This window comes from Homarus americanus, unplaced genomic scaffold (genome assembly GCF_018991925.1).
Source record: "Homarus americanus isolate GMGI-L3 unplaced genomic scaffold, GMGI_Hamer_2.0 scaffold14723, whole genome shotgun sequence".
NCBI lineage: Eukaryota > Metazoa > Arthropoda > Malacostraca > Decapoda > Nephropidae > Homarus > Homarus americanus.
In genome coordinates, this window is record NW_024722425.1 from 47,501 (window position 1) to 73,197 (window position 25,697).

The window sequence follows — 25,697 nt, forward strand, 5'->3', positions numbered from 1 at the left end:
TGACAACAGTATAATGAGTAACAGATGGAGACAAAAGTATAATGATGGGGCTGAAAGAGACAACAGTATAATGATGGGGCTGAACAGATGGTGAAACAACAGTATAATGATGGGGCTAACAGATGGTGAGACAACAGTATAATGATGGGGGAACAGATGGTGACAAACAGTATAATGATGGGGGCTGAACAGATAATAGAGCTGAACAGATGGTAGACAACAGTATAATGATGGAGGAACAGATGGTGAGAACCAGTATAATGATGGGGGCTGAACAGATGGTGACAACAGTATAATGATGGGGCAAAATATGAAAAGTATAATGATGGGGTGAACAGATGGTGAGACAGATAATGATGGGGGCTGAACAGATGGTGAGACCAGTATAATGATGGGCTAACAGATGGTGAGACAACAGTATAATGATGGGGGCTGAACAGATGGTGAAACAGTGGTATATATAATGGGGGCTAACTCCATACAGACCCTCCCTAGTAGACCCTAACCATACATGTGTGGTCACCTCTCTACACATCACCACTAAGAGTCTTGTTCTGGTCAACTAGGGAGCGTTCATCTGTGTCTTGGTCCCGGCTGAGTTGCTTGGGTCTATACCTCAGAGCCTGCAACCACACCCTCCTCGCTTGCAACCACACCCTCCTCGCTTGTAACCACACCCTGCTTGCAACCACACCTCCGCTTAACCCTCCTCGCTTGCAACCACACCCTCCTCGCTTGTAACCACACCTCCTCGCTTGCAACCACACCCCCTCGCTTGCAACCACACCCTCCTCGCTTGTAACCACACCCTCCTCGCTTGCAACCACACCCTCCTCGCTTGCAACCACACCCTCCTCGCTTGTAACCCACACCCTCCCCGCTTGCAACCACACCCCATAGTATCTCGCCTTGAACTTCATCGTCACAACCACACCTCGCCTCTTGCAACCACATCATTCTCTCGCTTGCAACCACACCCTCATCCTCTGCAAACCACACCCATCTCTTTGCAACCACACCCACATCTCTTGCAACCACCCCCTCATCTCTTGCAACCACACCCACATCTCTTGCAACCACACCCACATCGCTTGCAACCACACCCTCCTCGCTTGCAACCACACCCTCGTCGCTTGCAACCACACCCCCCACCCTCTTGCAACCACACTCCTTTTTGCCAGCAACCACACCCTCGTCGCTTGCAACCACACCCTCCTCGCTTGCAACCACACCTCCATAGCATCTCTCTCTCTCTTTGTTGCACCTCATTGCCTGTAACCACACCCTCTATAGTCTGCCACTCTCTCTCCTGCAACCACACCCTCCATACCCCTCCCCTCGCCTTATTTAGTGTCGATAAACTGGCAAATAGCTGTTGAAGATGTTACGTTAGGTCTGGTCAGATACAATCTCGCCCGGCAACCAATGTGTCTTGTTGGAACCTGGATGGATGACCGCCTCACTTACCAGGGGGGACGATGACAAAAACGGCGATGTGGTGGTTTAGCCCTTGTATGGTCCTATGGCTCCTCTACCTACCGTAATGTACCGTCCTACCGTCATTGATTTCCTGCAATACCGTCACATACAGTCATAGATACAGACAGTCATAGATACCGTCAGTCACATATAGTCAAACAGTCATAGATACAATCACACATGCTCACACACACACACACAATCACCGTCACACATGCATAGTCACTCACACCGTCACATATACAGTCACACACCGTCACACACACACACACCGTCACACACACACACAAGTATAAGATCAACTCCCTATCAACAACTTACGTGACTGTAATAATAACATACATACAAATTCTCACTAAAATTTTACCACCACCACACCATACCATCACCACACCTTCACCACACCACACCCTCACCACTACCACTACATCACCACCCCACCACCACACCATAACCCCTACCACACCACACCACCAGTGCTTGTCAACCCTCTGCCGTGATGTACAGATCCCCATATTGATCAAAAGCCGTGACGTCACTGAACGGTGGTGGGGGGGAAAAGCACAAAAAATAGAGAAGTTCTCCCGCGGCACAACGGCCCGTGGGAGAAACACGAGGGAAAATGCTTTATATAATTGGGTGCTGTGGGAGTGTGGGAGGGTAGTGGCGGCTCACCTGGGCAGAGTGGTGGTGGGGGAAGGGGGGAGGTAGGGGGTAGGGGAGGTAGTGGTGGAGGGAGGGGGTATGGGTGGGGTGGTAGTGATGTGGGCTACAGGTAAGGTAGAGTGGCCATAGTTTACCCACACCTACCCGGGTTCAGTAAGGCGGGTATACTGTATAATAGTGGTGTATCGTTCGCTTCAAATCCCATGATAATTTCTCGCTTCTTATAAACAGTTAAATTTGTCTCCTAATTTTGGATATTTTCTGTAGACTGTAGCGTGACTAAGGATATCAATGTCGTATGATTTCAATAGTTAAAAATTATCTATATTCACCAGTTATCCAGTTACTCTTTTGATCGTTCTCCAGTTACCAGTCCCTATGAAGAGAATCTCGCCAGTCACTATTTCTATACAGTTAATAGATCATCCAGTTACCCACCTCTTACTGTTAGTAACCTTTCCAGTCAGTTGCTATCCACAGATCAGTCACAGCTGATGAACCAGTCATTCGCCAGTCACAAGGTTTAACCAGGATTGTAAAACCACCATTCATTTTTATTAAACAGTTAAATCTTATCGCATTCTGTCTCACGATGGCCGAGAATTGAACGAATCTCGAGAAATCTAACCTAACCTAACCAAATCTAGCCTATGTAGTCCCCAGCTAACCACACCCAGTAGCCCCAACACAAAACAGCTCCCATGCCACCTCAACAGTCCCCATGTAGTCCTTCACAGCCAGTAGTCCCCGGTAGCCCCGCTGAAGAGGCAGGAACCAACGAAAATAAATAAGTTTTCGTTTGCCATCACCACCTACGAGGAGCGAACTACCTAACCACCACAACATCCCGGGTGGAGAGTGAAGGGCGTGTAGCAAGTCGTGAGGTGGTGATAACAGTGAGGTGGGGGGAGGAGGGGGTGGGGGAGAGAAGAGGGTAGGATAGAGGAGGAGGAGGAGGGTAGAAGAAGAGGAGAGGAAGAGAGAAGTAGAGTAGAGGAGGAGGAATAGGAGAGGAGAGGAGGTAGAAGAGGAGGAGTGAGGGCCGGGACAGACAGGAGGTGGCGCTCAATCATGCCGTTTGAGTGTTGACGCTTCACACTAATCCTTTAATTATGAAGACCGTGTAGTGGCGTGGAGGAGTCTTCTCTCTCTCTCTCTCTCTCTCTCTCTCTCTCTCTCTCTCTCTCTCTCTCTCTCTCATACAAATGTTCCCTCGGCGCAGGTAGACAGACATTTACAGCCTCTAGTAACAGATGGCATACTGCTGTGAATGTCTGGGTACTGCTGTGAATGTCTGGGTACTGCTGTGAATGTCTGGGTACTGCTGTGATTGTCTGGGTACTGCTGTGAATGTCTGGGTACTGTTGTGAATGTCTGGGTACTGCTGTGATTGTCTGGGTACTGCTGTGATTGTCTGGGTACTGCTGTGAATGTCTGGGTACTGTTGTGAATGTCTGGGTACTGCTGTGAATGTCTGGGTACTGCTGTGAATGTCTGGGTACTGCTGTGAATGCCTGGGTACTGCTGTGAATGTCTGGGTACTGCTGTGAATGTCTGGGTACTGCTGTGAATGTCTGGGTACTGCTGTGAATGTCTGTATGTCTATTGCTTTGGATTCACTTGTTTGAAGGGGAAAATGTCCAGTTTAAGGACGAAATGCTCAAAGATCTTAACCTGTTTTTCGCGCCTAACCTAACCAACTACTATAACCAACTGACCCGCCACAAGAACCATATATACTTGGTGTAGTGTGGAGGAGGAATTAGGTGCTGACACAGGCGCCGGAGATGTGTTGGCCACGACAGTCAGACTCGTAATGACCCTCACTAATGCCACTTTACTCCGCAGGTGTCGCTAGATGGAGCTTTTTTGTTGTGAGGGAAAAACTGGAGAGTCGCTGCGGGTGGTTGATCTCTCGCCCTGTTCTGAGTCCTCCGCTAACCTAACCTAACCCTGCTATGAGTCTTCCCCTAACCTAACCCTGCTATGAGTCTTCCCCTAACCTAACCCTGCTATGAGTCTTCCCCTAACCTAACTTAACTTAATCTAACCTAACCTAACTTAACTTAACCCAACCCTGCTCTCAGTTCTCCGCTAACCAGCCACTAAGTTTTTCATTGGCTGACTTAAAATACATCCTGTTTCTCATTGGCTGATACGATTGATCGACCATATAAAACATGCAAACAATAAAGGCAAACAAGTAAACAATAAGCGTAATTAAGTAAACAAACGCAAACAACTAACTAAACAAATAAACAATAGTAAACAGTTGACTTATCACCTCAGAATACACCTGTGTTTATGGTCCTTGGGGCGGGGGGACAATACCTCTTACGGGAGGTCCTCGTGGCGTGTGGTTCATACCGGTTGTTTGCTGGTTAACCGCTCTAGTTTGTGGCCTCGTGTTTATGTTCTCTCTCTCTCCCGGTAATGACTCGTTTTGTTCATGTTGTGACTGGGTGTTTGATCCCTTAACGATGGTAGTTTAACCCCTTCGGTGTTTATAGCGCGTTATTATCTTCCAGAATGTGTTAGTTTTAAGCCATTGTATTCATAAAGTTTAAACCAACGTCTTCAAAGGGTTATAGTTTAAACCATTGTCCTCATACTCATGGGGTTAATATACTCAAGGGGTTAACATCACACTCATGGGGTTAACATCACACTCATGGGGTTAACATCACACTCAAAGGCTTGCCATCATACTCAAGAGGTTAATATACTCATGGGGTTCACATTCAAGGGGTTAACATCATACTCAAGGGGTTAACATCACACTCATGGGGTTAACATATCATACTCCAAAGGGGTTAACATCGTATTCAAGGGGAGTTAACATCATCACTCAAGGGGTTAACATCGTATTCGAGAATAACTTATCATACTCAAAGGGTTAACTTATCGTATTCGGGGTTAACATCATACTCAGGGTTAACATCGTATTCAAGTTAACATCATACTCAAGGGGTTAACATCGTATTCGAGGCTTAACATCATACTCCAAGGGTTAACATCGTATTGGTTAACATCATACTCAAGAGTTAACATCGTATTCAAGGGGTTAACATCATACTCAAGGGGTTAACATCACATTCAAGGACTTAACATCATACTCAAGGGGTTAACATCGTATTCAAGGGGTTAACATCATACTCAGGGGGGAGGGGGAGGGAAGGGGAGGGGGGAAAGTGTTAAGTATTCATTAATTTTCCCCCATAAGAAATTAGTAGTGTGGGAGGGCTGGCCGGGCCGCTAGAGGCTGTCTTGTATGGAAAGTTTCGGTGTGAATAATTTATGAGGTGTTGAGGCGACCTTCTCCAGGGTATATCGCCCCCGCCCACACGTTCACGTTCTCACAACACACACACACGTTCACGTTCTCACTACACACACACGTTCACGTTTTCATCACACACACACACGTTCACGTTCTCACTACACACACACGTTCACGTTCTTACTACACACACACACGTTCACGTTCTCACTACACACACACGTTCACGTTCTCACTACACACACACGTTCACGTTGTCATCACACACACACGTTCACGTTCTCACTACACACACACGTTCACGTTCTCACTACACACACACACACACACGTTCACGTTCTCACTACACACACACGTTCACGTTCTCACTACACACACAAGATTTTCAGATACGTACACATAGATTCAAACACATGTATACACAGCCACGCACATTCACATTCACGTCCTCACACACACACACACACACACACACACGCACATCGTTGTTTTAGTGGTGCAATGATGATGACCGTATGGTGAAATATCTTAACATGGTGTGATACTCGTGTTGTCATAATGGTGTCTTAATGGCGTGTAATAAAGATGTAGTGTTGTGTGTTAATATTAATGGTGTATAAAGATGCTGTGTGTGTGTGTGTGTGTGTGTGTGTAGTGAAGATGAGGGTGTTTATGTAAAGGCGTGTGTTTGTGTTAGTGGCGTAGTAATGGACTCAACTCGTGTTAAGGAAGTGATGTGTGGTGTTTGTTTAGTGGTGGGTAGGACGGTGGTGGTTAAAATTGTGGTAGTGGTGGTTTTAATTGTGGTAGTTATGGTGGCTAACCTAACCTAACCTAACCCCCAGGTAGCGTTTGGGTGTTAATCATCAGGTGAAATAAACTGGGGTGGTTAATCTTCAGTTTCATACAAAACACCGACAGTTGACTCATAACACGAAACAAAATTACGTACAGCTGTGTATGTGTGTGTGCGCGTGTGTGTGCGTGTGTGTAATTCTGACGTGTAATTGGTGATTAGAATATTACCACTTAATTATCGGTTCTGATAAGATAAGGTGATTAGATGTGTTGAGTTTCGTTTAAGTGAATGATTGAACGATTGGTGACGTTATATCTGTCTCATTGATGTGATTCGTGATTGGTCAATAGTTGTAAATAATGTCATCTCAGAGTGATGTCATATTTCAGTGCGTCATGTGAGTGGCTGCCGCCGCCTCTTGCTTCACGTCACGTTTTATGCTTATGGTGTTGTGCTCCGATTGGCCAAAGCATGCGTGACGTCATGTTAGTCTCATTTTGGTGTGTTACGACTGGCCAACTAATGCATGACGTCATGTTAGTTTTGTGGTGTGGGGAGGGGAGGGTGTGGGAGAGCTAACAGTATAACCTGGTGTATGGTGGGCGTGGGTGAGCGGCGTGGGTTAAGGGCGTGTGTGAGAGGCGTGGGTTAAGGGCGTGTGTGAGGCGTGGGTGAAGGGCGTGGGTGAGGGGCGTGTGTGAGAGGCGTGGGTGAGGGGCGTATTCTTCAAGGTAGGCTTCAACACCTCTGGCCATAACAGCTAATAATAACAACAATGACCACAAATAACAACAACAAGCTATACTAATGATAACCCCCAAATCACGGTAGAGTCGCTATAAAGAGGTCAACCATTTGGAATTCTATCAATGTCTCCACCTTGTATGTAAATCAGGACCCCGTTAGTACGCCGCTTCGTAAATGAATTGAGTCTTAATTTACAAGAGAGGAAGTGAGAGCCTTAGCCCCTGATGCTCACAGGGGCCTTACAGTGAGCCTTTAAAGTGACATGTTAAATATCTATCTATCTATCTATCTATCTATCTATCTATCTATCTATCTGAGCAATGAGTTGTAAAGGTAAACTAGACTTGCCTTAACTAACAACTGTCTTGGTTATTTCGTCAACAGAGAGGAGACGGAGAGTGGGTCAGCAGGCAGTGTCGTCAGGTACTTTCGGTGCCCAGCGACAGTGCCAGTAGCAGTACTCAAGACCCTCGTTAAAACCAAGTACCGTGTACCTGATCCCCCAGGTGCTAATTGCACCGCCTAATATATGCCCACTCCACCTTACCTTTACCTTGCCTCACTCCATCTTTACCTCACTCCACCCACTCCACCTCACCTTACCTTACTCCATTCCTGCCTAGCCTTTAGCCCTCACTCCCAGCCTGAATCTTACCCTTACCTCACCTAGCCTTTACCTTACTCACCTAGCCTTACCTTACCTTACCTTGCCTTACCTTACCTCACCTCACCTCACCTCACCTAGCCTTACCTCACCTCACCTTACCTTACCTATATCTCTGCCTTATTATATATTATTATTATTACTCTCATTAATATTGTTATTATTGTTATTAAATGTCATTGACGTTAAATTATGATAATTATTATTATTATATCATTATTACTATTGCCATTATAACGAGAGAGAGAGAGAGAGAGAGAGAGAGACTAGCCATTACGAGTCGGCTGGCGTTCACAACACAAAAACCTTCCCTCAAATACGTGTGAATTAGAGACACACACACAGACAGACAGACAGACAGACAGACAGACACACACACACACACACACACACACACCTGAGCCCATTCCCACGTGGTGCTGCGCCTTTACACCCACCACTGATACCCGTACATATGAACCACCGAAAAGGAAGAATGAGGAAAAACTAGAAGGAAGGAAGAATAAAGAGAATGAAGGAAGGAAGGAAGAACAAGAGAAAGAAAGAAGATAAAAGGAAAACGAAAAGGAGACAGTGGTGTGTGTGGGGGGGTATTAAAGTGGTCATTAGGAGATAGATAATGGCGAGTGATTAATATTGTGTAAATTGATAGGCGAGAGAGAGAGAGAGAGAGAGAGAGAGAGAGAGAGCAGGTGAACACAAGGGGTCTATTGAGTCAACAGAGAATTCCGGGTGAAATGGTGAATGACTTGCTCTAGGGAGGGAAGGTGAAGGGAGAGGAGGAGAAAAGGGAGAGGAGGGAGAAAAAAAGGAGAGGAGGGGGGAAGGGAAAAAAGGAGAGGAAGGAAGGAAGGGAGGAGGAGGGATGGTTGGTTGTTTTAAGAAGGGTAGAGAGGGTGGCTTGAAGGGAGAGTGAGAGAGTAGGGATGCAGGGAGATTAAACGGGGTGTGAGGGAGGGTAAGTAAATAGAAGAGAGGGGGGGTTGTCAAGAGGGAGAGAAGGAAGGATGGGGAGAGAAGAAGGAAGGGAAGGAGGGAGAGAAGGGAGGGGGAGGGTCGACAGGAGGAAAGGAGGTAGGGAGAGAAGCTAGGAAACAGAAGGGAGGGGGAAAGGGAAGGAGGGAGGGAGAGAAAGAAGGAGGGAGAAAAGGAAGGAGGAAAAGAAGGGAGGGAACACAGGCTCTCGCTAGCAGTAATTATTCACAACATCTGCTCCAACATTGAGGCTTTTCTCATTAAAATTGTACATGTGTGTTCAAGCTCACCCCGGTACCGTGTGTGTGTGTGTGTGTGTGTGTGTGTGTGTGTGTGTGTGTGTGTGTGAGAGAGAGATAATTGACACATGTATGATAATTAGTACAGGTATAATAATTGGCGCATGTATGGTAATTAGTACATGTATGATAATTAGTACAGGTATGATAATTAGTACAGGTATGATAAGTGGCACATGTATGATAAATAATTAGTACCAGGTATTACTTCAAAATTAATGTTGGATTGCTACTGCCAATCATATCAAGGGAAGATGCATAATTCCGATATATAATTCCTATAATTCCAAAACGTATTCATAAGGACGATTATCCCTCTACAATGTAAATAATTATCACCCTTATTATCTCCTTCCACAGGTTGAATTACTTTACGGAGACGACAGATTAATAGACACCTGGACGTTAATGGAGGTGGCTTATATTTACATGTGGAAGAGGGTGAGTACAGTGCGTTACCAGTTGTGATTATAGAACAGTACTGAGAAACAAGGTGAAATTATGTAGCAGACGATTCTCAACGATGACCCCACCACACACCACCACACACCACGTTTTGCCCTCAGTCACGTCTCCGTATTCTTAACCCTTGAGTACGATGTCTTAACCCTTGAGTACTATGTCTTAACCCTTGAGTACGATGTCTTAACCCTTGAGTACTATGTCTTAACCCTTGAGTACGATGTCTTAACCCTTGAGTACGATGTCTTAACCCTTGAGTACGATGTCTTAACCCTTGAGTACTATGTCTTAACCCTTGAGTACTATGTCTTAACCCTTGAGTACTATGTCTTAACCCTTGAGTACTATGTCTTAACCCATTAAGTACGATGATTTATCTTCATATTCAAGTTTTGCCATCACACTCAAGCGGTACCCCACATCACACTCAAGCGGTTATCACATCACACTTGAAGGATTAATAGTTCAATACCTATTTACTAACACCATATAATAATGTAGATTATAACCCAGGTAACATTTATTCACTAATTACCTGGGGACTAATTAACAGGTATATATCAGGTGTTTTCAAGAGAGTCGTCTAGCACCCCCCCACCCCTCAAAAAATGCTCAGTCATGTCAATATTGTTAGTAATAAGTTTGTATTTTTCTGGAGAAGGAAAGTTTCAATTTTAATATTTTCCTGTGAATCGACGCTCCCTCGCCCGACCTCTGGGAGTGTCACCACGCTATCATTTACATAACTAGTGTGAGTCAGGGTGGGTTTGGGTCGGTTAGGGGTGGGTTGGGGGGAGTTGTAGTGGGTGGGGGGAGTTGTAGTGGGTGGGGGGAGTTGTAGTGGGTGGGGGTAGTTGGATGTGTCAGGGTGGGTTGGGGTGGGCTCGGAAGGAGTTGGGGGTGGGTCGGGAGGGTAAAGGGAGACCAAATATCGGATATATAATTTTAAGGGTAGTTTATCGATGGTCGGCTTCGAGGGGTGGTGGGTCGTCACTCACTGCTGCCTGCTTAGTAACTCGTCCCTCACACTGCTGCCTGAGTAACTCGTTCCTCCCACTGCTGCCTGAATAACTCGTTCCTCCCACTGCTGCCCGGAATAACCTGTCCTCACACACTGCCTGAGTAACTCGTTCTCCCACTGCTGCCTGCTTAGTAACCTTCCGTCCTCACACTGCTGCCTGAGTAAACTCGTCTCCCCACTGCTGCCCGAATAACTCGTCCTCACACTGTTGCCTGAATAACCGTCCTCACATCATGCTGCCTGAGCAACCTGCTCCCTGCTGCCTGAATAACTCGTCCCTCACACTGCTGCCTGAGCACCGTCCTCACACTGGGCTGCCTGAGTAACTCGTTCCTCCCACTGCTGCCTGAATAACTCGTCCCTCCCCCTGCTGCCTGCTGAGTAACCCGTCCCTCCCCCTGCTAACTTACGTCACACAAGCCAATATTATCAAAAGATTCAGACGGTAAATTTTTCTCCTAAATGGAAATCCAAGAATGAATTTACTGAGTTGGAAAAAGTTTATGGCTTAAAGTTCAAGTGATTTTCTGATCTTATTTCAGTGGAGACGGTGTGTGTGTGTGTGTGTGTGCGTGTGCGTGTTAAGGATGAGTGTCGTCTTCCTTCTCATCGTCTCTACGGTAATGGAAAACGACCAACAAAAATTGTCTCCAATATTTTGTCCTTGAGCTCTTAACCTTCCCTAGCCCTCAGCGCCCCATTTGTTTGCTCGAGGCTAGGAGTCGGATGAGAGGGGGCTAGGAGTGGGAGGAGAGGGGGTTAGGAGAGGGAGGAGAGGGAGGGAGGAGAGGGGGCTAGGAGGGGGCAGCGTTCCCCCTCTCGTTCTGTCTTCCGCCGATCCTTCCTCCACTTCTGCTCCCTCCCTCCGGCTCTCTCCCGGCACTAACCTCTCCTTCCCTCCCATCGTCTCCACCATCATCACCTCCTCTTCCCTTCCCCCCAATTCCCTTCCGCCTCACTTTCTCCTTTTTCGTCTCCTCCTCCCCTCCATCTTACACATTACTCCCTCCCTGTCTTCTACTCACCCTCCTCCTTCCCTATCCCTCCCCACATCACCCTCATCCCTCCCTATCCCCTCCCACATCACCCCTCCTCCCTCGTCTCCTCCTCCTTGCCGTATGACGAGGGAGAGACACCATAAGGAGTCTACCCCCGGGGACAGCACGAGACCATAAAAGACCTTCTGTATTGTTTTCTTATCAAGAGTTCTCAAGGAGGCACAGTGGCGGATATTGAACCTAACCTAACCTAACCAAAACCTAACCTAAACCTAACGTACCCTAAACCAAACCTACCTAAACCTACCCTAACCTAAACCTACCCTACCCTACCCTAACCTAACTTAACCTAACCGAACCTCTTCAAGAACATGGATAGTGTCTTTTAGTATTACTTGTCTTGCTATTATGTTGTTATTTTCCTATTACTTTCACTATTTTATCATTATTTTACTAGCATTTTACCACTATTTTACTATTTTCTATTTTTATTGCTATTTGATTTCTATTTTACTGATTTTACTGCGATTTTGCAACTATTATACTGCTATTTTAATACTATTTTACTATTATTTACATTAGGTACATGTGAGGATGTGTGTGTGTGTGTGTGTGTGTGTGTGTGTGGGTGTGTGTGTGGCTACTTGTCGCACACATTCACTACTAATACTTCCATTCTCTCTCATTTCTTTTGAGGTTTCTGAACCCTTGATCCATCCCCCACACGAGGTGGGGGGGGTAAGAGACCTAGAGATGGAGGGATGTGTAGGAGAGACACGGAAACAAGTATGGGGAGAGAGATAGACAAGAGAAGATAATGTGTTTAATAGGGAAATGGGGAATGGGGGAAGAGAGAGAAGACAATAAAGTTTAATGGGAGAATGGGGGAAATGGGAGATGAGAATGAGGAGAGAAGGAGAGAGAGAGAGAGTTTTTTGTAGGTGTTGCCCCAAATCGTGTCCCTCAATCCTGTTGGTCCGTCATCAAGTGGCTGAAATGAGCTCTTTCCTTATTTCTGTGACTACTTCCTCACTCTCCCTCACCCACCCTCCCTCACCCTCCCTCCCTCACCCACCACGAACCTCTCCCTCACCCACCACCACCATCAACCCTGTCTAATCAAACCTCCCTCATCCACCCCGACAACCAATCCTCCCTCACTCACCACCAAAACCTCTCCCTCACCCACCACTTCTCCCTCACTACACCCATCCTTCACCTCCCACGACATTTTTATGAGAGGAGAACTGTGTGTCGTCAGGCAGGTCTTTGTGGCTCGGCTCTTCACTGGGTCTGGAAGCTGTTGGGGTACAGTATTTCCAGAGAGACAGAGAGAGAGAGAGAGAGAGAGAGAGAGATTTTTTACGTCAGTTAAGGTTAGGTTAGGTTAGGTTGTTGATTAAGTAAAGGTAGTATTTTCAGGGCGACATCAAGTATATGAAGGGGAGTTTGGCCACACTAACACACCCTAGCGCCACACCACACACCCGCCACACCACACCCCTGCCGCCACACTACCACACACCCTAGCGCCACACACCCCTAGCGCCGCCACACTGCCACACACCCTTAGCGCCACACTACCACACCCTAGCGCCGCCACACTGCCACACACCCTAGTGCCGCCACACTACCACACACCCCAGCGCCGCCACCACTAGCGCCACACCACACCCTAGCGCCGCCACACCACACACCAGCGCCACCGCCACACACCCCAGCGCCGCCACCACCACACACCCCAGCGCCGCCACACTACACCCCATGCCGCCACACTACACCCCAGCGCCGCCACACCACACACCCCAGCGCCGCCATCCACACACCCTAGCGCCGCCACACTGCCACACCCCAGCCGCCACACACACCCCACACCACCACACACCCTAGTGCCGCCACACTACCACACCCTAAGCGCCGCCACACCACCACACCCTGCCGCCACGCTACCACACACTTAGCGCCGCCACACTGCCACACACCTTAGCGCCGCCAACACCTGGTACACCACACCACCACACGCCCTAGCGCCACACTGCCACACACCCTAGCGCCACACGCCACCACACACCCTAGCGCCGCCACACCACACACCCAGCCACACACCCCAGCACACCACCACACACCCTAGTGCCACACTGCCACACACACCCATGCCGCCACACTGCCACACACTTAGCGCCACACACACACACCCTTAGCGCCGCCACACACCCCCAGCGCTGCCACACTACTGGTACTGAGATACCAAAAAGTTTTGTGATCTTGGAACTTTATTAGTAAGTTCCGGTGAAATTACTTGACTTGACCACAAGACTGATATGGTGGGTAGTGGTTGTGTGTGTGAGTAGTGGTAGTGGTGGTAGTGGGTGGTATGGTGGTGGGTAGTGGTGGTGGTGGTGGTAGTGGTGGTGGTGTGGTGGTGGTAGTGGTGGTGGTGGTAGTGGTGGTGGTGGTGGTGGTGGTGGTGGTGGTGGTGTGGTGTTGGTGGTGGGGTGGTGGTGGTGGTGTGTTAGTGGGTGGTGGTGTTAGTGGTGTAGTGTGGTAGTGGTGGTGGTGGTGGTAGGTAGTGGTGTTATGGTGGTGGTGGTGGTGGTGGTGGTAGGTGGTAGTGGTGGTAGTAGTGATTGTTGTTATTCTCTTTTCCTCTCTCTGCTCTCTCTAACTTTCTATATCTCTTCGTTTGTATTTACACCTGTCTGTCATTCAATCTACAACACCAACACCAACCCACGACACAACACCAACCTAACCTAACCAACAACACACAACACCAACCCACGACACACCAACACCAACCCACGACACAACACCAACCCACGACACAACAACCCACGACACAACACCAACCTAACCTAACCACACAACACCAACACCAACCACGACACAACACCAACCTAACCTAACCCACAACACCAACACCAACCCACGACACAACACCACCCACGACACAACAACACCAACCTAACCTAACCCACAACACCAACACCAACCCACGACACAACACCAACCTAACCTAACCCACAACACCAACACCAACCCACGACACAACACCAACACCAACCCACGACAACACCAACCCACGACACAACACCAACCCACGACACAACACCAACCCACCACAACACCAACACCAACCCACGACACAACACCAACACCAACCCACGACACAACACCAACACCAACCCACGACACAACACCAACCCACGACACAACACCAACACCAACCCACGACACAACACCAACCTAACCTAACCCACAACACCAACCTAACCTAACCCACAACACCACACCAACCCACAACACCAACCTAACCTAACCCACAAACACCACACCAACCCACAACACCAACCTAACCTAACCCACCTAACCTACAAGTGTTCACGCCTCATTGACTGTCGACTCCTCTGATATATTTTTACCGGGAATGAACGACGCGGCTCAACACACACAATTTACGACCAGTGAAGCCGCCAAGAGAATCCACTTTTATGTATATTTTATGCATTAAGGATATTAAACACCCGACCTCACCCTCCTGATGGTGGTGAGGCCCTTCTTCCCCTCCTCTTCCTGGTACCCTTCCCCTCCTCTTCCTGGTCCCTTCCCCCTCTTCCTGGTACCCTTCCCCTCCTCTTCCTGGTACCCTTCCCTCCTCTTCCTGGTACCCTTCCTCCTCTTCCTGGTACCCTTCCCTCCTCTCTTCCTGGTACCTTCCCTCCTCTTTCCTGGTACCCCTTCCTCTTCCTGGCTCCTCGAGTGAAATTTATGAAGGTATTTTGGCAACTCATCCTAATCTAATTGAACCGAATCGAATTGGAATCGGACCGAACCGAAACGAATCCGAAGCAAACCAACTTAATTCAATTGATCGAAATCGAATAGGATCCGAATTGAGCCAGAACCGAATTATCTCAATAATCCGACTGAACGAAACCGAACCGAACGAACCCTAACTAAACTAACCTAAACAAACTAGATAACTGTGGCTGATAGAGACGCTCTAGTTATAAAAGACATCTTAGCTCAGGTAGACACAGCGACACACACACACACACACACACACACACACACACACACACACACACACACACACACACACACACAACAACACACACAAACTACACGGTCTCTACACTAAAACGGGTCAATCTACACTAGCCGCTCGTGACCGTCATTTAACCCTTCCTTCCCCTAACCCTCCCTCCCTTATCCACCCCTTAGCACTCCTCCTCCCTTAACCCCCACCCTAACACTGCCCCCCCTAACATTCTCCCCACCCTCCCCACCCGATGTCATATCAAACAAACTCAATATAAGTCATTTTTTCTACCCCCCCAAATTGCTGCCAGCGTTCGGGGTCTTACGGGGACCTGGAGCGGCAGAAATTAAATTTAAATGAAGGCAAATGGTGGAGATATTACTGGTGGGGGAGGAGAGAGAGAGAGAGAGAGAGAGTTTAGCATTAGGTTAAGTTAGCGTCATTAATATTAAGATGAAATAAGCCCGGGGGGTTAATCTTCAGGTGCTCTTTGTCTTTATTTAATTACCTTCATCTTATTTAATTACCTTCCTTTTCTTACTTAATCACCTTCCTTTCCTTACTTAATTACCTTCCTATTCCTTATTTAATTACCTTTCCAGAACACATTACATTTTTAACCCCGCGGTCATAAATTAAAACTCTTCACTCAGGGCCCGGAGCTTTCATGGCCTGGCTGAGTTAATGTTCTATGTACAAATTTCCTCTTGTCTGGTGAGTTAAGAAGGAACAGTGGATGACTTTACTTAACATACCTAAAATACTCGTAATATTCACTAAAGCATCGTAATAATAATAATAATAATAATAATAATAATAATAATAATTTAACTAGATACGTTCACTTAGTACCAGCTAGAAGATAAAATTAATACAAAGAAAATATGTGTATATCCGAAATTAGGACACAGCAGCTTAAACCGGACAGTACAGCTTAAACCGAACACACGTCTAAACCGGACACAACATCCTAAACCGGACACATTTATTATTTCCGGTTTAAGATGACGTGAAGAACAATTCTTAGGGAACAATGGTGAACTAAAGGACTCTTGTGTGATCCAATTTTAAAGTTTGTGAGGAAAAGAGGAGAGAGGGAGGAATGGGTGGGAGGGAGAGAGAGAGGAGGTAGGGTAGGGGAGTAGAAAGGGAGGGTGGGTAGGGGTAGAAGGGAGGTTGAGGGAGGAGGAACAGGGGAAGAAAATAAAAATTCATCTCCCTTCCTATTTTGGATTCAATTACTACAGAGAGAGAGAGAGAGAGAGAGAGAGAGAGTAAACACAAACTTATATCACAATGAATGACCAACTGCAGATGAACGGTATTGGCCAATCACAAGACAGTATTGTCACTAGTAATCATTGCCCAATCATTTACAACACGATGACAGTTTAGTGATGAACAGGGTGTGTGTGTGTGTGTGTGTGTGTGTGTGTGTGTGAGTGAGAATTTTTTGCATATGTTATTTGGAGACGATACCTGTGTGCCACCTCTTAATTAGTCGTATCGCGTTAGTTCTTAATTAGCAGTAGTAACACCTGTGATAGTTAATTAACACTAGTACCACCTGTGATAGTTAATTAACACTAGTACCACCTGTGATAGTTAATTAACACTAGTACCACCTGTGATAGTTAATTAACACTAGTACCACCTGTGATAGTTAATTAGTACAAGTGTCACCTATTACCGTGTTAAATATTGTTAATTAACTTCACTATGGAGGGTGAAGTAGGACCCGTGAATCTAGTGACCGGATTCACCAAGATTCCCGTATTAATTTTAGCCCAAACACGAACGGCTGAGGTAACGTTTAGGTAGAGCTAGTGATTTGATGCCACTGGTGTAGATTATTATTATTATTATTGTTAGTACTGTATTATTATTATTATTATTATTACCGTATTATTATTATTATTAGACTTCAGCTTCAATATACACAGTTTTGAGCGTTCTTGCGTATCTAAATTCAAGTAAAAATTCACCGCACTAAGCTTTAGAAATCCGGATCTATCCTCACTCGTTCGTATAGCACTAACAGATGCCAGAACGAATGGCTCTCCATCCTCCACTCTGAAATGTGTAATCGTTCATGGCATTTTGATCTGCCCAGTGACCTGAGTTAAATCTCTTTCAGTTCTGCTTCCTACATCTGTGAAGTTTTTATTCACTGAAGCAAATGGAAGTGAGGGTGAGGTGAGGAGGGGGTGAGGATAGGTAGGGATGTGAGGGAAACTAGAGGGGTGAGGGTATGAGGTAGGGAGGAGAGGGCAGGTAGGGGAGGTGAGGGCAGGTAGGGGAGGTGAGGGCAGGTAGGGAGGAGAGGGCAGGTAGGGGAGGTGAGGGCAGGTACGGGAGGTGAGGGCAGGTAGGGGTAGACTGCATGAGGTTGGGCAGGTAAAGGGCATGAGGTAAAGAGGTAAGGGCAGGTATGGGAGGTAAGGGCAGGTAAGGGGGGTTGAGGGAAGGAGGTGGCAGGTATGCTAATTGCTTTTGGGAAGGTGAGTTATATACGGGGGGGGCGAGGCAGTATGGCGTATATTATGTATTCTGTAGTACGAGAGAGGGGGAGGAGGAGGAAGAGAAGGAGGAGGAGGAAGAGTAGGAGGAGGAGTAGGAGGAGGTGTAGGAGGGGAGGAGAAGAGTGGGAGAAGGATGGGAGATAAGGAGGAGGGGAATTCCTCTGATCATTTTACAGAACCATGAAATCAGCCAATCATGTTGTAGAACCGAACCAGTGATCAGCCAATCTTTACGTAGCACCAGACATCAGCCAATCATGTTGTAGAACCGAACCAGTGATCAGCCAATCTTTACGTAGCACCAGTGATCAGCCAACCATGTACATATTTCCTGGAGGAGTTTGAACATTCTTCTCAGCCTAAACTTTCCTCCAAGATGTTAAACTTTAAGAGAAAAATCTATCGCTGAACGTCCCCCCTGAGCCAACAGCTTGAAATACGTTGTGAGCAAAGGAAATAAATATCCCTTTGTTCCCACTGTACCGTATAGCGTTCAGCGTGAGGTGTACCGTAGCGTTCAGCGTGAGGTGTACCGTAGCGTTCAGCGTGAGGTGTACCGTATAGACTTGAGGGTGAAGTGTACCGTATAGGCTTAGGGTGAAGTGTACCGTATAGGCTTGAGCGTTAACTGCACCTTAGAGTAAAGCATACATAGCACCTCGTATACATAACTAGTATACATTATACACATGGGAAACATCAATCAACTGCAACATGGAGGGGGCCACAACTGCAACATGGAGGGGGCCACAACTGCAACATGGATGGGGGCCACAACTGCAACATGGAGGGGGGCAGAGCACATGGTTAGAGAGAAGAGGTGAGAGGATAAAGGAGTCTGGGGGGAGGGGGTGGGTGGGGGGAGGGCGGAGGGGGAAAGAAGGGAGGGAGGGAAGGGGGTTTAAGCAATCGATCACGTTGATTTATTGCACATCCGCGACGGTGGTCTCTCTCTCTCTCTCTCTCTCTCTCTCTCTCTCTCTCTGCTGGAGGGAGGTGATTGGTTGTAGGGTGAGGAGGGGACGTGCCATGCTCTACGAGTTACTACACACACACACACACACACACACACACACACACACACACACACACATTTTTGTTGTCTCCCAATCAGGTGTGGTTAGGTTAGGTTAGGATTGGAGACAATTTCACTAACATGAGATGGAAAATTTCACAAGCGCAACGTAGCCAGTACACGTGTTAAGTTGTAGTAAGTTATGACAGGTGTAAGTTATACCACAGGTGTAAGTTATGACAGGTGTAAGTTATACCACAGGTGTAAGTTATGACAGGTGTAAGTTATGCCACAGGTGTAAGTTATGACAGGTGTAAGTTATACCACAGGTGTAAGTTATGACAGGTGTAAGTTATACCACAGGTGTAAGTTATGACAGGTGTAAGTTATACCACAGGTGTAAGTTATGACAGGTGTAAGTTATGACAGGTGTAAGTTATACCACAGGTGTAAGTTATACCACAGGTGTAAGTTATGACAGGTGTAAATTATACCACAGGTGTAAGTTATGACAGGTGTAAGTTATGCCACAGGTGTAAGTTATATTATCACACCTGATCCATTACTAAAGTTGTTGTCTTGTTTGTGTTTACAGGAGTCGCCCATGGAGCTGAATTTCCAGGTGGTTGCCACGAGGAAGGTGAAGAAGCGGCGGCAGCAGCCTGAGGTCCTTACCACACAGGAGGAGATTGAAAGCCCCGACGACAACAAGAACCAAGCTGCTGCACCTGTAGACGAGTGCCCGGAGCCTCCTGATAAGGTAGCCAAGATCGAGACCACCTGTGACGACACCTCCACCGTCATACTACCTGACGACCAGCCACCCCTGGATAGCCACCCACCCACGCCGCCCGAGACTCCTGAAGGTGGACGAGGTCGGGAAGGAGAACAGTTCCAGATTGAGGAGAATGCCGTCACGGAGCTGGATATCCAACAGGGCGACGACGACGGCGGTGAAGGTGTAGTGGAGAACCAGGAGGTGGCAGATACTGTACAGGAGCAGCAGGAGGAGGAGTCTCACGGTCTAGAGGAAGAACAGCAGGAGGACATACAGGAAGAGGCGCACCATGATGACAATCCTGAAGGGCTGGAGGAGGAGGAGGAGGAGGAACAACTGGATAAAGAGGAGGAAGACGTGAGGGAAGACCATGAACAGATGGAGGCGGCTGAGGACTTTGATGCCTCGAAAGAATCCAATGACCTCGTGGTCGACCATGACTCAGAAACACCTCTCGAGGTCGACACCAGCCACGAAACGGAACCAGAGGCTGATGGTGAACCGGACGGTGATGGTGAACCAGCGGTGGATAACGAGGGTGAACCAGAGGGCGAGAGCTCTGGTAACATTGGCACTGAAGGAGAGACGGACGCGGGGAAGGACTGCGGGGAGGACGAGCAGGAGGACAGCGCCATCGACGTGACAGAGACGAGTGCCAGCGAGCCTCTAGACAGCGACGATAAGGACACGGACCTCAACGTGAGTACAGAGTCAGCAGAGATGGACCACGAGTCCACCACCGAGAGGACCTCCTTCAGCAAGCAGGTCCAGACTGATGAGGGACCCATCAACCTCAGTTACAGTTACAAAGGTGATAAGAAAATATTCCGTAAAGATTGTTATGTGTTCACCGATAACGAGGAGGATGAAGATGATAGTGGTGAACAGGAGGAAGAACGTGATGAGGTGGGCGCCTTGGACCTCTCCCGCCATGCTCGTAGTGTGAGGGAGGCGAGAACACAGCGTGAGAGCCTCGACTCCCCGCCCTCCAGCAACGGTCAAGCTACGGACAAAGCGGGGAACAGGGCGGCTCGTGGACAAGGTACTCAAACAATTCTCTCTATTACTCAGAGCAAGAAGTCAAAAAAGCTCAAACACCAGTCGTCCACCACCACAGGCTCCACCACGTCCACGGCTCAGTCGTCGCCCACCGTCGCTCAGATCAATCGACCAACACTCCCGCTGGACTGGGCTCGTTCCTCCCTGGTGCCCACACCAGTCACCCCACAAGCCGTTGCTTTTAGCGATCTCATGACCTTGTCTCATGCAGCCGTTCAGCTGCAGTTGGCCATGGCGCATGCACAGGCACAGGCACAAGCCCAGGCTCAAGCCCAAGCCCAGGCCCAAGCAGAGGCCCAAGCAAGAGCACAAGCACAGGTACTGAAGAGCCTGAAGGTGAGCGAATCTCTGAGTTTTGTGAACGGGTCCGGTGACACACTCACCATCAGCCCCATCACCACAACGATAGATGGCAAGGCTAACAAGAACACGGTGTCCAAGTCCGTGAGTAAGAGTCACCACGGCTCCAAGACGGTCAATGGCAACTCCTTCAGTAAAAGCTTCAACACAAAGTCTCACAACAGTCACAAGTCAGCAGGCAGCGTGGTCAGCAGTAGAAGCAGCGGCAATAATCACGGTAGTATCAGAACCACCATCCCCAAATCGGCTCTGGCAGCCTCCCTAAAAATACCGACAGTGTCTGTTAGTTCCAAGACCAACGGCACCACCTCCCCCTCCAACACCAGACCCGACAGAGACCACACGGAGAGGACAGGTGACCCCGTCTTCAAGATAACAAACCAAAAGTTGGCCGAGTTTGTACGACGACAACACCAACAACAAAAACTAAAACAGAATAATAACTTTAAGTCAAACACGACCAACACGGTGACGACCACCAGCAACACCACCAACAGCAGCAGCATCAGTACCTCCACCTCCTCCAAGTCCTCTCACATTATCAACTCCAACTTTAAAGTCAGTTCCAGTTCGAGTGTGTCAACAAGCCTCAGCAGCTCTGTGTCGTCTGGCAGGACGTCGTGCAGCACCAGCCAGAGCATCAGGGCGACCAACACCAGCGTGCGTCAGATCCCTAACCCTTCACTACTCAGACAACAGTCAGAGTCAAGAATAACCAGCGGGCTCACCGGTCTGGGCATAACCCCGAGAAAACCTTCAGAGTCCATCAGCAGGATCGAGAGTTTAACGAGATCATTGCATGAAAAGGTGGCGGCTTCCTCCCTGGCGGCCACCATCAACTCCGCCGCCAGATAAACGTCACCCGTACACTGTTTCTGGCACCGACTGAGGCAGAAGTGTTCACTTGTTAATTAGATAAATAAATTTATAGCAGAACAGGCAAGTTAGTTACAGTAAGACTAGCAATGAGGAGTAATTCAATACATAAGAGAATTGGTGCTAGAAATGCGACCTCGTTATAAGAAGTAATTCTACTGTACAAATTGGTGGTAATGTACATAAAAAAGTACCACTGTCAAAAAGTAGTATTAGCAGAGGTAATACAACACACTATGTGTGACCCGTGGTGTGTGGCCACAGTCCCACAGCCTCTGTGATGGAACTGTACAGTGACGACTCACACACCACCAAGTGTTGCTGCACACAAGAGCAGCCAACTGTCACGCCAGTAAGTGAGCTGACAGACAGACAGACAGTGTGGCCGGCGACGGTATTAAGGACGTCTGGAACGACTTAAAAAGATTTACAAAACTTTTGTGTTCCAGAGAGAGAGAGAGAAAAACCTTCTTTATTCTTAATATATTAGATCTGATAATTATGTGTGGGGCTGATCCACGTTACAAAAGGGTGATATAGTATTTAGATGTAGTAACTTAAGGGTAAATTTCGGCTTATAATTGGCTTTAATTCGAACTTTGGGTGGTAGCGTGCAACCCTGAACCTTGTAGACGACGCCTCAGTTGTGCTGCTTCCGCTGTCTTGGTTAACAGGTACTGTACTGTACTGTACTGTACTGTACTGTACCTTCCTTTTATATTATAATGTCGAGCAAAAATTGTACAGGGTGTTTACAAAGTCCCTTGATAAAAATGCACAGGGTGTTTATAAAGTCCCTTGATGGTTATATTTGCAGAGTTCCTCAAGTAATATACACGTATAAAACATGGGTACCTGCTCCACCACCTACAGTACACACACCTGTATGTATTATCCACTACTGTAGGTGCGTGATACAGTTGACGTTACAGTTATGAATACAACGGAGTACCTGCCCATGTTTTGGTTGTGTACACGACTCTGTAAACACAAACATTAAGTGACTTTGTAAACATCTGGTACATGAGGTCCCGGTCACCAAGACATCATCTTAGGCCGCCAAACTTAAACTCATCACAATTCACAATATTAAACACAAAAAAATATTAGGAATACAAGCGATAATTCTTTCATAACAAGTTAAAGAATTATGAGTAATGTTTCTGTTGCATGTATGTATGTATGTATGTATGTATGTATGTATGTATATGTATGTAGTGGTGACCGTAGGACCTTCATCACCAATATTTGCTTCACTAAACACTCTAATTATTTGCTCTAAATTTCACCACCACAGTTCCATCGTTTAGTTTCTCATCATTGGTTCTGTGTCAAGTAGATGGTAGTAATTTTTTATTAGTGATTTATATACTATATAAAATCTTGTTAAAGTGTATTCATGTTGTTATGCGGGCCAGCGCCTACACCCCAGATGACCAAAGAGCTCTGCCGATGCTGCTTCTCCCGATGTGTTTTATATGTGTGTATATAATTATGGTATACAGAGTAGTATAGAATTCCTTGTGTGTCTCTTGTAACCACGATTGTGTTTGCATATATCTTTATCTCCTTCTTTCTTCCTTATCTTATCTCCGTACATGTACTATTAGCACATTGTTATCACGGGCAGGACACCCCCCCCAACCCTGCTTCACCCCTCTAGTACATGTACTCAACTTAAAAGGAAAACATTTATTTCTTCTTAAGCAACAATTATCTATTAATGTTTACCTGTAAAACATCGCCACCAACTTTATTCTTTTTTCTAAATATATAGTTATTTGTGGTCAATGTTCGTCTCTTATACTGTTGTGTTAGATCCTCCCGCGAGAACTGTACTCTACACAAGTTATTATTGATGGTGTGGCCACAAACAGATGGTAGTTAAGACTCTCGGTGTTGCCCTCATTACTCGCCTTACTCAAGGGACAATAATGATGGTTAACAACCCAGATATATTCACAACACATTATATTTTCACCGTGGATGACTATATCACCATGTAACATGAGACGTACAGTAGTGGTGCTCAGAGCCACCTTAAGGGTACAGTACAGGTTGACCTCATCCTCCAGTGTAACGATGGTTAACAGGTCAAATGAACCCCAGTCCTACTGGGCTCCAAGCGTAACCTAACCTTTAGGATAGGGATCTATTAGGAGAGGGGCCCACTAGAACTGGGCCCCTGCTCTAATTGTTAGTTAGGTTGGGGCCAAGTAGGACTGGGATGTATTAAAACTGGGGGCCCAGGTGACCAGCCACCCCATCACTACCCTCCTCTTACCTCACCTCTCCTCCACCTGTTCCTCTCACCTGTGTTAAGGATCATTCTTGGTTATAATAAGTTCCTGAGAAAATAATAATTTTGCTTTACAGTTGTAAATTATCACTGCACATTATTGTTGTATCCAATAGGATAATTTTATTATTTATGTCAAATTTGTGTGCCATGAAAACATTGTTTCGACTATTTGATAGAATGACTGACTGTACTGTTTGGTGTGAATCCTTGACCTGTTATATACAAAGTGTCAGAGGGCATTATGTGTCATGCTTATGATGTAATGTTTACACACACACACACACACACACACACACACACACAACTTGAGAGACTCCTATAACGTGTCGATACAAGAGGTATACAAAGCCTCAACTTATTACGTGTATAGTGAAGGACAACGGTAATTAGTCCTGTGTAAAGGTGTGTCTTCAACCCTCACCTGCCGTGTGAAGTAACCACACATGATCAGTATGCAACTAAACTCAGTTAGGATTCCCAATATGGATGTATAAGTGTGTGTATGAATGTGTAAGTGTGTGTATGAATGTGTAAGTGTACTGTACATAACCTGGACTAAGAGAATGTGTTTACCTTATTGTGTTACCTGTGCTTCTACCTTAATTATTCCCGCAGTGAATGTGCAGTGTGAGTGTAGCCTGCCTGTGTAGGGGTGTAACCTATGGTGTAGACACAAGGGTGAAGCACAGTATCATGGTGTAGATGAAGACAAGATTACGTGATGACCATGATGGAAGTTAATGAGGCAGTAACATCCACTCGTGTACATCTGTGACCAAAAATACCTTTACACTTGGCATTATCTGGCATCTGTAGTGAGTTAAATACGTCGCTCATTTATACCTGTTGATTAATACCTTGATTAATACCTGGTGATTAATTAATACCTGGTGAACGGTATGTTTCATTATACATCCGAACATAACCCCCCAAAGAAACTAACCCAACCTAACCTAACCTAACCCCCAAAGAAACTAACCCAACCTAACCCCCAAAGAAACTAACCCAACCTAACCTAACCCCCCAAAGAAACTAACCCAACCTAACCCAAAATTCTCAACTAACCTAACCCCCCAAAACTAGATGCCAGATACAACCAAAAGTGTCCAGGGAATATTGTCCACAGCTGCACAAATGATCGGTTATACTCGGTTATTAGCTCGACCAACTCACTACCTTGGGATTTAATATAATGTGTGTGTGTAACTGTTTAGGGCATATGTGGAGAAAATGGTATTAAATCTGTGTTGTGTACCCGATCATTTTTCTATTTTATAATGATGACAGTTTTTAATTCACTAAAGAAATTAAAGTTTGGTGATAGTTATATGAGTAGAGATGACATATGGAGTG

At 46.7% G+C, this 25,697-nt stretch overlaps 1 protein-coding gene across 1 annotated transcript; it reads left to right on the forward strand.

Annotated features, from left to right (window-relative positions):
- Nucleotides 1-7,355: 7,355 nt before the first annotated feature.
- On the forward strand, nucleotides 7,356-25,307 carry LOC121862762 (uncharacterized serine-rich protein C215.13-like). Its single transcript, XM_042361082.1, has 3 exons — nucleotides 7,356-7,477; nucleotides 9,269-9,350; nucleotides 19,565-25,307. The coding sequence occupies exons 2-3, from the start codon at nucleotides 9,318-9,320 to the stop codon at nucleotides 22,019-22,021; spliced, it is 2,490 nt and encodes an 829-aa protein (XP_042217016.1). The 5' UTR covers nucleotides 7,356-7,477; nucleotides 9,269-9,317; the 3' UTR covers nucleotides 22,022-25,307.
- Nucleotides 25,308-25,697: the final 390 nt, after the last annotated feature.